The sequence below is a fragment of the Myotis nattereri genome, assembly GCF_964212035.1.
Source record: "Myotis nattereri genome assembly, chromosome: 17".
NCBI lineage: Eukaryota > Metazoa > Chordata > Mammalia > Chiroptera > Vespertilionidae > Myotis > Myotis nattereri.
This window is the reverse complement of record NC_138092.1, coordinates 35,667,909-35,680,910: the sequence shown is the minus strand read 5'-3', so window position 1 is coordinate 35,680,910 and position 13,002 is coordinate 35,667,909. Positions and strand designations below refer to the sequence as shown.

The 13,002-nt window shown below is 39.6% G+C and overlaps 1 protein-coding gene across 1 annotated transcript in view; it reads right to left on the bottom strand.

Annotated features, from left to right (window-relative positions):
• CSPP1 (centrosome and spindle pole associated protein 1) overlaps nucleotides 1-13,002 on the bottom strand; it is a 99,538-nt gene that overhangs the window by 61,145 nt on the left and 25,391 nt on the right. Inside the window, exons 6-8 of the mRNA XM_081111629.1 lie at nucleotides 5,786-5,866; nucleotides 4,555-4,653; nucleotides 3,154-3,593 (exon numbers count right to left, since the gene is read on the bottom strand). Of these exons, the coding sequence (XP_080967755.1) occupies nucleotides 3,154-3,593; nucleotides 4,555-4,653; nucleotides 5,786-5,866 (620 nt within the window). The remainder of the gene's footprint in view (nucleotides 1-3,153; nucleotides 3,594-4,554; nucleotides 4,654-5,785; nucleotides 5,867-13,002) is intronic.

Sequence of the window (13,002 nt, the reverse complement as noted above, 5' to 3'; positions counted from 1 at the left end):
TATAATTCAAGTTAATAAATTAAGACTAGGATGACTATATTTTAAAAGTACCTATAAATTTCTAAGTATTATAAGACACTACTACATTCAAATTCAGAAAGCTCTAAAAACATAAATTTTAATTAAATTGGTAAATATGTATGAATAAATAATACAAACACACAGAATTAAACTGTCAAGCAAAGTTAACCACCTTGTTAACTATTAAACACTGCCAGTGACTATTAGTTTAGGAAAGTAAAATCATTTCTGGGCTCTAGTTTTCTTTCCCATATTAAACATGGGGAAATAGATCATTAATAAATACATGTAGTATATGAAAAGTTTATAGTGAAATTAGAAGAGAACTAAGATCACCCAGCCATTAAAAAGTATTAAAAATCTTAACTAGAATGTATCACATGCTGTCTTTTGGGGGGAAAAAAGAGAAGGGAAACTAAGAACAAAGGAAAATTAATTTTGTATTTCTCACAATCAGTTATAATTTTTTTTTTTTTTTTTTTTTTTTTTTTGTCAAGAACTTCTGGTTAAGATTATAGTAGAGGCCTGGTGCACAAATTCATGCATGAGTGGGGTCCCTCGGCCTGGCCGGAGATCGGGGCCAATCGGACCGATCAGGGGGCCGGCTGGACAGGAGGAGGGACTGCAGGAGGTTGGCCGGCTGGCCATTGGGAGGGACTGCAGGAGGTTGGCTGGCCGGCCATGGGGAGAAACTGCGGGAGGTTGGCCAGCCAGCCCCCCACATCAGGGCCAATGGGGGGGTGGGCAGCCAGCCAGGAGGAGGGACCGTGGGAAGCTGGTCAGTTGCAGGAGGTTGGCTGTGGGAGCGCACTGACCACCAGGGGGCAGCTCGAGTTGAACATCTGCCCCCTGGTGGTCAGTGCACGTCATAGCAACCAGTCAACTGGTCATTCGGTTGTCCAGTTGCTTAGGCTTTTATATAAAGAATAAATGGTTAGAACAAGAGACCAAATGCAGTTACACATTCCTTTAGTTTCAAAAATTTCACTAACAAAGTCATTTTCCTGTCTACCACTTTGCCTGTTAAATAAAACCTACTGAATGATCAATGTGATATATTTTTTTTGCTGGAAATAAGAAATCCACAAATCTGAAATACAGAAATTCAATTTTAACCTCAATTGCCATGCCAACATATGTGACAAACCTTACACTAGAAATATATGTATTAACAAACCGGAAGTAACATATAGTAATAATTACATTTTTAAGAAATACTTTTAGAAACTTTGAAATGTGTAACAGGAATTATTCTCACTCATTCTCATTTAAACTAATCCGAAAATACTACTTGAAAAAGATAATATAGGAAAAGTTCATTTATGAGATACATAAGAAAAAAAGATAGTGCTCAAATAATTAGTCTGAAATTCATTTGTTAGCTCATGTATAAAATCATTACAGGGTATAACTACAAATAGAATAGATTAAAATATATAAAAAACAAAGCAACAACCTTATAGTAAGTTTCTTGAAATCTCAAACTTAAAAGGTATGCATTACATTACATTCCAAAGGTAAACAAACACAATAAGGAAAAAAGTTCTCATGTACAAAGATGGCAGCACCACGAGTCCAACATTACCTGCAGTTCCCCAGTTGACAATTTTTTTAGATTAGGCTGCCTTTGAAAACCTTCTGATATAAACATTTTCAAATATAAATATAACAATTATAGGATTTGGGGCATTTTCTAAAGTACAAACAATTGGATTCAAATCAGAGGTCACTAGAGTTGGCATTACAACATTCTAGTCCTTCATTCAAATTACTTACATTGAGGGGAATATTAAAAAGATCGAATGAGCCGAACATAATAGCTACAGAATAAAGAGAAGACCCAACACTGCAAAGGCTTTGTATTATTAATTAGAATACTGAATGTTTAGCATCATGTCTCGGAAAATTTCCCAAGATACTAAAAAAAGTAATCTCAGTGGTTCTCAAACCTTCCTAATGCCGCGACCCTTTAATACAGTTCCTCATGTAGTGGTGACCCCCAACCATAAAATTATTTTCGTTGCTACTTCATAACTGTAATTTTTGCTACTGTTATGAATCGTAATGTAAATACCTGATATGCAGGATGTATTTTCATTGTTACAAATTGAACATAAAGCATAGTGATTAATCACAAAAACAATATGTAATTATATATGTGTTTTCCAATGGTCAAAGGGGTCGCGACCCACAGGTTGAGAACCGCTGAGTAATCTATTTGGACAAATAAATTAAACAGGTCCCCTTAAATGCTCCAAATTTAGATTTAACTCTTCACGTTAACAAGTCAATGACAAATATGGGGCCCTGCCATATTTCTATCTCTAACTTAAAAGTTAGGTTGAAGTATAGCAAGTTTTAAGTATTAAGACAAACGACTAAAAAATAATTACAAATAGCATTACAAAAACAATCATCCAAAGAAACTGAAAAGCACGTGAAAATCTGATTTAAAAAAATTACTGCCATTTCACTTAAATAAATGTTCAATAAGTAACTTAAAAACAAAGAAATATACTGATAAAAGGATTTAGAACATAGGAACATTAAAGGAATAAGCTTTATTTCATCTATTTTAAGGTGTTCTTTTTGTCCCACATTCTAATATCTGAAATTAGCCATCAATCTAGTTTTAGGTCAAGCTCTTGCAGAGAGGAGTTAATGTCCTGCCAGTCACCTAGGGGCACTGTGAACTTGAGACAACTCTGAATCTCCCCTCCAGGTTTTTTTTTGGACAATACGGGCAGCGTGAATTCAGACTGCAAACCTAAGTCAGTACTGGCTGACGATTCAATTCTCAAGAAAGTTGCTTTTTACTCCCTCTACTCAGTGCCAAGTTTGAGGCATGGAAGTTTTTCTGTCCATTTCTGTGGGAAAGTTTATTTCCCATTTAATTTTACATAAAGGTTGTAACTTTTCAGTGTTTCAGCTTTATGACAGGGTCCTTTTCTCCCCATCTTGGGTGTTTTCTTTGTTACCTCAGTGGCACATAAAATAATGGTGTAACTTAAAGCTGACAGCATCTTAGAATTAAATATGTAAATCAAATGAAACTGATTCTACCTAATATGATGATAAAAAGTAACATCAATAATGAGCAAGTAAAGAAAATAAAAATGAAGTTGTAAATACCTGTCATTTGTATACACTCTCAAAGGTCTTCTATCAAAATCACTTTCATATCTAAACCTCTCGTCCATTTCTTCACTTACTTCAGGATCTTGGTCTGGTATATAATACTGTTTGTCCAAGGCACGATCTTCATTAAACCTGCTAAATCTTCTATCTGGAATGTCAACCTTGCTGGCAAACCTCTGATGTTTTTTATTGGAAATGTCCACTTCGTCATTCGTTTTTTTAATGATTCTTCTATTCCTTAATTCAATTTCATCATCTAGTTGTCTATATCTGTCCTCCTCTAGTCGTCTTTGGTTTAGAAGTTCTTCATATGCCTCTGAAGGAGTTAAGACATCTCTCCTGGGACTCTCTGAATTTTGGCAAGATGTTTTTATTTGTGAAAGTAAATCAGGTTTAACTTGACCAATAGGTTTTTTATTTCTTTGACTTTTATGCTGGTCAATTTAAAAAAAAAAAAAAGACAAGCTTTTAATGAGATGCTGTTTCTTATAAGTAATTAAACTCTCAAATGATGCTTAGTCTATTAATCATCTCAACTCTAAGGATTAATCACCCATAGGAGATACCTTATCTTTAGGAAAATAACTTCAGAAAATATATCATTTAATACTTAATAAATGTCACATATACAGATAACAGTAATATGGATAAAGTGTACATAAAAAGAAAAGATAAACAAAATGCAAATTCCTATCCCAGAAGATACTAAGCATACTTTGGCAGCTAAATATTGCTTCAAAATATTTTGAATTAAATTCTTTCTTAACACAAAGAATACAGGTAGTAAATTTTTTGGCTCTCGTTACATCAACCACCCTTAAATTTGGGGGGGGGGGGGGGGGGAGAAACGTGTCCCATGAACCAAAAGGTCACCAGTTTGATTCCCGGTCAGGGCACATGCCCAGATTATGGGCTCGTTCCCCAGAGTACGGGGCATGCAAGAGGCAGCTGATCAATGTTTCTCTCTCACATTGATGTTTCTCTCTCCTTCCTTTCTCTATCTCTCAAAAGAAATCAACAAAAACATATTTTAAAAATAAATACACAAAAATCACATACAACCAAATCTCTAAAATTAATGAAGTTAAAAAGTAGGTTAAGTTATTCACCTAAAAGTAGGTTAAGTCAGTTTTATGAGATAAAACCATTTGCAAATGTTTTGGTTTGATCTGGCTTTTTTTAAAACATGACATTAACAAACCAGGTGACACTGGGGGCTTGCCCGAGGTGGGAATGGCTGGGGGGGTGGGGGGTCAACTGGGGAAAAAGGAGACATATGTAAAACTTTAGACAATAAAAGAAAAAAAAAGTGAAATGTCTAACCTAAAAATATTTCAAGTAAGTGCAAAATATTTATCTATAGCATTAAAGATTTACTTTAAAAGCAACACCTACCTCAGTACTCTTTTCTACTTGTCTGAACTTTTCAGTGGATTCTTCCTTACCCTTGAGAAATTGATTGTATTCTTTGTTGCGTTCAAGTTTCAACCTTTCCTTAAAACAGACACCAAAAGGCAATATTAACTTCTGCTTCAGAAAAAAAGTACCTTAATGTTAAATCAGACACACAAATCAGTGATCTTGCCCAGAATTAAGTTTTACTAATTTCAAGGACAGTAGTTGCAAGGCACAGGAGAAGCAGGAGGTTACAGACCATTAGTGCAGCTCCCCATTTTTATCATGTTAAAATACCTACGCATTACAACATGCTTAAGCCATGCCCCATAAATCCATGGATTCTAGGTTTATCAACAGCAATCCTAGATAATCCAGGTGCACTATGTCAAAATTATCATAAATAAATCTTTCCACTAGTAAATGTACAATGTGTTTGCCAGGAAGTCTGTCATTAGCATGTTCCCAAGGAGATCCAACCACATTATTTTCCTTCTTTCCTTTCCAGGGCTATCTCCTGCTCCAACTCCCACTCCCTCCCAAAAGGCCTGCTGCTAAACATTTTAAATATAGAAAAGTTAAGTTATCATAGACAACAAAATATTATAATGTAAATGTTCTGTTGAAACTTCTAGCAGTGGTTCTCAACCTTCCTAATGCCACAACCTTTTAATACAGTTCCTCATGTTGTGGTGACCCCCAACCATAAAATTATTTTCGTTGCTACTTCATAACTGTAATTTTGCTACTGTTATGAATCGTAATGTAAATATCAGATATGCAGGATGTATTTTCATAGTTCGCGACCCACAGGTTGAGAACCGCTGCGAGTCTAAAGAGTATGTACATGTATTTATGGCGTGACTGAAATTGACATTTAAATCGTCCCACACCCTCACCCTACATAAAAGCTCAGTATATTCTGCCATCCATTCATTTCACTGTGTTACAGAGCATAGACTTTACAGCTCAGGAACCAATGGTGGAAAATGTAAATTATGAATATTCAATTGGCCAACATATTAAAGAAATATGTCACATTACATAGTTATAAATGTAATGTTCAAAAAAAATTTTTAAACACCACAACTAAAGACTCTTCAGACTTTCGGAAAAATACATATATTCAAGTATAGAAAATGATGGAATCTGTTTGCATTTAAATCCAGAATGTTTTTTCATGATTTTCATCCCTCATAAAACTGCTACCCACCACCTACCATCCACCTACCTTGGCAGATAATCTGTCACCAATAGGAAGAGAAACTCCCAGAGTAGATGGATCTGTTTCACTCGTGGATAGAAAATTTTTCTGTGCATATACACACAAAAAAACATATTATCTAGTTGCCTTTATAAAAGATTTCATAAATGTGTCTTTAAGTTAGATATTCTAAGCTATTACATTATGCAGAGCAAAAGAATGAAATGGAGATGAAGACAGAAACTACTAATCTATAGAAATCATAATTAGGAAAAAGAATTTTCTTCCAATCAACAACTCCTTGAGGAGGAGTTAAATCTTAATTTTCCTTTGCTTTACATATATAGCTATTGATTCAGAGTGATTTTATAAAGCATGAGAAAAAAAGAAACTGTTTAATTAATATTCCTCTTCACTCTCGATGCCCTACTATTCTTTTGTTAAGGAAAATTACACTTCCTCACAAATATCCTATGCATGCTGCAATAATGTTATTTTTCCTGCAATTATGAGTGGCTATCTACTAAAATATCAAAAGATATAAACTATGAAGACTGTTTCTTTATGTGTCCTTCCATTTTTGTTCAGTAAACATTTAGGTAATGCAGTGTAGTAGACAGAGCATTAGACTAGGAGGCATAAGACCTAGGTTCTAGAAGTAGCCCCAACACTTTTCCGTTGTGCTACACTAAGCAAATCACTTTACCTCCTGACTTATTCTTTCTTCTTCTATCAAATGAGAATGGTTTCTGCTTTAACTACCAAAGCTGGTATTTGGGATCAAGGAAGACAAAAACTGTAATATCCCTTTGAATACTATAAAGCAAACACAAGAGACTAGGAAAAATTTATACAATCCCCAATTTGCTGAAACTGCTACTTAGTAGTATATAATCTGGACTTTTGTAACCTCTCTGCCTCAGTTTCTTTGTCTGTAAAACAGGGGTGTCAGCTATATGAGTAGGTTATGAGGATTACATAATCAATAGTTATTAACCTGTCCAGCTCCATGCCTCTGATTTATTCATTAAACAAGCAAGTATAGATCATGTAATATTTTCCAGTTACTTTTTTTAGGTGGTTGGGAGACAAAAATAAGCGTATATTCCCTATAATCAAGAGATTTACAATTCAGTTGGGTAAACAAAAAACTACAATACAATGTACTAACTACTACAATAGAGTTGTATTCAAAATATGATGGAAACAGACTAATAAAACTAAAATATTAATAAGCTTCATTAAATCTAAATTTATTAATAATTTAATATGTGCTACAAAAGCTAATCTGGAAGTTGGTAGAACTCTAAATTTATTTGTCAAGGGAAATAATCTGACTCATGAGTCACATTATTCAACCCCCTATATATCAAGGCAAACAATAAACATAATCATTTGTAGAGTTATACATGTACAACAGAACACACTCCTGTTCCAATCCTGGGAAGAGAGAGATAAAGCACCTTACTCCTTCACTGAGCAATTTCCCACTCCCAATCCAGGTCCGGGATGATATGTGAAATTTAATATAATGAAAAAAATAAACAATAAGGCCAATACAATGAGTATTGCAAAAAACAGAATTTTAACCATTCACTCGTTCATTCAATAAATATTGAGTGCCTACTATGTTCCAAATTGTTTGATACATTTGAGACTCATCAGTGAAGAGAACAGAAACCCTGCCTTCCTAAAGCTTACATTCAACAGGGGAAACTGACAAAAAAGAATAAACATAATGTACATTAGAAGGTGATTAAGTGCTAAGACAGGAAGAAACCAAGATGGCGACATAGGTAAACACTGGAGATTGCTGCCTTGCACAACCACTTCAAAAATACAACTAAAAGATGGAACGGACATCACCCAGAACCACAGGAAGGCTGGCTGAGGGGAAATTCTACAACTAGAAGGAAAGAGAAAAGCATACCGTGACTCAGAGGAGGCGCAGTGCGGAAGTAAAATACAAAGGTGCGGAAGTGCGTGCGGAGCGGGCTGGCGGCTGAGGGCGTGGTTGTCTGTTTCAATCCGGAGGGAGTCTCAGGCTCTGAGCTCCAGTTCCGGGCGAGTCTCTGGGGACCCAGACTCAAATGGGAGAAGCGGGACTGTCTGGCATCGGTTGGAACTCGAGGGCAGCTTTCTCTCTGAGGTTTGCAGCGGTTGCTGGGACTCTGAGAGGCAGAGCCTCTGGGGACAGGACTGAGAGCAGCCATAACAGCTCGCTCTGCCGGCCCTGTAGATCCCCAGGGACCCGCCCCGCCCAAGCCCTGCACAGAGGCATTTTTGGGATAGCCTTAGGCAAAGGCTAGATTAGCACCTCCCCAACGGACAGAAGTTCTCCCACTTCAGACACAGCTGATTCTCACAGCCAGTTGGCCTGGAGGTCAAATCCCCCCCAATGTTACCTACAACAATCAAGGCTTAACTACAACAAGATGGCACACAAACACCACAAGGGGGTGCACCAAGAAAGCATAAAAAATGCAGAGACAAAGAAACAGGACACAACTGACAGAAATGGAGGATATAGAGTTCAAAACCACACTTTTAAGGTCTCTCAAGAACTGTCTAGAAGCTGCCAATAAACTTAGTAAGGCCCTCGAAAAGACTGGTGAGACCAACGATAAAAATAGTGAGATCCTCAAGAAATCTAATGAGACCCTCAATGTTGTGATAAAGAACCAACTAGAAATTAAGCATACACTGACTGAAATAAAGAATATTATACAGACCCCCAACAGCAGACCAGAGGAGAGCAAGAATCAAGTCAAAGATTTGAAATGCGAGGGAGAACCAAGATGGTGGCATAGGTTAATGCCGGAGATTGCTGCCTTGAACAACCAAATCAAAACACACCTAAAAGACTGAACGAACATCATCCAGAACCACAGGAAGGCTGGCTGAGTGGAAATTCTACAACTAGGGGGAAAGAGAGTATCATACCCAGACTCAGAGGAGGCGCAGTGCTGAAGTGAAATACTCAGGTACAAAGTGTGCGCGGAGTGGGCTGGCGGCGGAGGGCGCAGTTGGTGCTTTCAATCGGGAGGGAGTCTCAGATTCTGAGCTCCAGATCCGGGCGAGTCTCTAGGGACCCAGACTCAAACGACAGAAGCGGGACTATCTGGCTTCAGTCGGAACTCGAAGGCAGATTTCTCTCCGAGGTTTGCAGCGGTTGCTGGGACTCTGTGAGGCAGAGCCCCTAGGAACGGAACTGAGAGCCGCCATAACTGCTCTCTCCGGCCCACCCTGTTGATCCCGAGCCCGAGTGACCCACCCGCCCCGCCCAAGACCTGCGCAGAGCCATTTGCCAGATAGCCTCAGGCAAAGGCTAGATTAGCACCTCCCTAGAGGACAGAAGTTTTCCCACTGCAGACACAGCTGATTCTCACAGCCAGCTGGCCTGGAGGTCAAATCCCCCTAGTATTAACTACAACAATCAAGGCTTAACTACAACAAGACTGCACACAAAGACCACTAGGGGGTGCACCAAGAAAGCATAAAAAATGCGGAGACAAAGAAACAGGACAAAACTGTCAATGGAGGATATTCAGTTCAGAACCACACTTTTAAGGTCTCTCAAGAACTGTCTAGAAGCCGCTGATAAACTTAATGAGATCCTCAACAAATCTAATGAGACCCTCGATGTTATGATAAAGAACCAACTAGAAATTAAACATACACGGACTGAAATAACGAATATTATACAGACTCCCAACAGCAGACCAGAGGACCGCAAGAATCAAGGCAAAGATTTGAAATGCGAAGAAGCTAAAAACACCCAACCGGAAAAGCAAAATGAAAAAAGAATCTGAAAATATGAAGATAGTGTAAGGAGCCTCTGGGACAGCTTCAAGCGTACCAACATCAGAATTATAGGGGTGCCAGAAGATGAGAGAGAGCAAGATATTGAAAACCTATCTGAAGAAATAATGACAGAAAACTTCCCCTACCTGGTGAAAGAAATAGACTTACAACTCCAGGAAGCACGGAGAACCACAAACAAAAGGAATCCAAAGAGGACCACACCAAGACACATCATGATTAAAATGCCAAGAGCAAAAGACAAAGAGAGACTCTTAAGAGCAGCAAGAGAAAGAAACTCCGTTACCTACAAGGGAATACCCATACGACCGTCAGCTGATTTCTCAACAGAAACTTTGCAGGCCAGAAGGGAATGGCAAGAAATATTCAAAGTGATGAATACCAAGAACCTACAACCAAGATTACTTTATCCAGCAAAGCTATCATTCAGAACTGAAGGTCAGATAAAGAGCTTCACAGATAAGAAAAAGCTAAAGGAGTTCATCACCACCAAACCAGTATTATATGAAATGCTGAAGGTATCCTTTAAGAAGAGGAAGAAGAAGAAAAAGGTAAAGATACAAATTATGAACAACAAACATGCATCTATCAACAAGTGAATCTAAGAATCAAGTGAATAAATAATCTGGTGATCATAATAGAATCAGGGACATAGAAAGGGAATGGACTGACTATTCTTGGGGGGGAAAGGGGTGTGGGAGATGCGGGAAGAGACTGGACAAAAATCGTGCACCTATGGATGAGGACAGTGGGTGGGGAGTGAGGGCGGATGGTGGGGCGGGAACTGGGAGGAGGGGAGCTATGGGGGGAAAAAAGAGGAACAAATGTAATAATCTGAACAATAAAGATTTAATTAAGAAAAAAAAAGATTTGAAATGCGAAGAAGCAAAAAACACCCAATCAGAAAAGCAAAATGAAAAAAGAATCTGAAAATACGAAGATAGTGTAAGGAGCCTCTGGGACAGCTTCAAGCATACCAACATCAGAATTATAGGGGTGCCAGAAGATGAGAGAGAGCAAGATATTGAAAACCTATTTAAAGAAATAATGGAGGAAACTAAGATGGCGGCATAGATAAACACCAGGAAATTGTGGCCTCCCACAACAATTGAAAAATACGGCAAAGGTCAGAGCAAACATCATCCCGAACAACAGGAAGGCTGGCTGAGTGTAATTTCTACAACTAGAAGAAAAGAAAAGCACGCTCAGAGCCAGAGGAGCTGCGGAGGCTGAGTGCAGAGGTACGGCGGCGGCGCGCGCGCGCGCGCGGAAAGGGGGTGGCACCTGAGGACGCGGCTGTCTTTTTGGATCGCAAGCTCCCGACTGCTCTGAACTCCGGTTCCAGCGGGTCTCTGGGGACCCGGGACTCGTGCGGGGAGAGGCTGCTCTGTCAGGCGGCGGCGGGCGAACTTGGGGGAGGCTTTCCCTCGGAGGTGCTTGCGGCCGTTGCCGGGACGCTGAGACGCGCGACTCCAGGTGGAGAATCAGCCATAGCTTCTTTCTCCGCCCTTTTGACTCCCTGAGACCCTGCCCCACCCAGGCTGCGGCAGAGGCTTTTGCATGTGAATGTACCTAACTACAGCCCAGCCAGGCAGACCCGGAACTTCCAAGAGAAGGCCCAAGGCCCCGCAGCGGCTTGCATTGCTTCACAGCTGAGCCTCTTCGTGGCTCCAGCTGTGTGGCCTCAGGCAGGGGCTGAATTAGCACCTCCTTAGATCCAGGAGCCACTGTACCCAGTGGTCAGAGGGGGACCATTCTCCCACTTCAGACACAGCTGATTCCCACAGCCAATTGGCCTGGGGGTCAATTCCTCCCAGTGATCCTACAACAACCAAGGCACCAAGAGTGCACCAAGAGTGTCCACCCCAGGTAACTGGGGAGGCTGAGCCACTGGGCCCTACAGGACACCTGGAGCGCAGGGACACTCTATCAACACAGGGAAGCAGCCAAAATGCGGAGACAAAGAAACAGGTCACAAATGGCAGAAACGGAGGAAAGCAAACGACTGGATATAGAGTTCAAGGCCACGTTTATAAGGTTTTTCAAGAATTTTATGGAAACCGCCAATAAATTTAATGAATCCCTCAAGGAGTACAGTGAGACCATGGAGGACATGAAAAAGGACCAACTAGAAATTAAGCACACACTGACTGAAATAAAGAATAATTTACAGAGATCCAACAGCAGACAAGAGGATCCCAAGAATCAAGTCAAAGATTTGAAATACAAAGAAACAAAAAATACTCAACCGAAAAAGAAAAAAGAAAAGAGATTCAAAAAATATGAAGATAGTGTAAGGAACCTCTGGGACAACTTCAAGCGTACCAACATCAGAATTATAGGAGTACCAGAAGGAGAGAGAGAGCAAGATATTGAAAACCTTTTTGAAGAAATAATGACAGAAAACTTCCCCCACCTGGTGAAAGAAATGGACTTACAAGTCCAGGAAGCGCAGAGAACCCCAAACAAAAGGAATCCAAAGAGGACCACACCAAGACACATCATAATTAAAATGCCAAGAGCAAAAGATAAAGAGAGAATCTTAAAAGCAGCAAGAGAAAGACAGTCAGTTACCCACAAGGGAGTACCCATTCGACTGTCAGCTGATTTCTCAACAGAAACCATGCAGGCCAGAAGAGAGTGGCAAGAAATATTCAAAGAGATGAATAGCAAGAACCTGCAGCCAAGATTACTTTATCCAGCAAAGCTATCATTCAGAATGGAAGGTCAGATAAAGAGCTTCACGGATAAGAAAAAGCTAAAGGAGTTCATCACCACCAAACCAGCATTATATGAAATGCTGAAAGGTATTCTTTAAGAAGAGGAAGAAGAAAAAGGAACTCTTACCATTTGCCACAGCATGGATGGAACTGGAGAGCGGATAAATACCACAGGATCTCACTCATTTGTGGAATATAATGAACAACATAAACTGATGAACAAGGACTGATCCAGAGACGGAGAGGCATTGATTGGACTGTCGGGCCTTGGAGGGAAGGTAGGGGAGGGTGGGGGCAAGGGGGAAAGATCAACCAAAGGACTTATATGCAAGCATATAGGCATAACCAATGGACACGGACAACGGGGGGGTGAGGGGATGAGCTGGGGGGGGGGGGGGGGATAGAGGGTACACATATGTAATATCTTAATCAATAAAAAAAAAATAAAATAAAATAAAGAAATAATGACAGAAAACTTCCCCTACCTGGTTAAAGAAATAGACTTACAACTCCAGGAAGCGCAGAGAACCACAAACAAAAGGAATCCAAAGAGGACCACACCAAGACACATCATGATTAAAATGCCAAGAGCAAAAGACAAAGAGAGACTCTTAAGAGCAGCAAGAGAAAGAAACTCAGTTACCTACAAGGGAATACCCATACGACTGTCAGCTGATTTCTCAACAGAAACTTTGCAAGCCA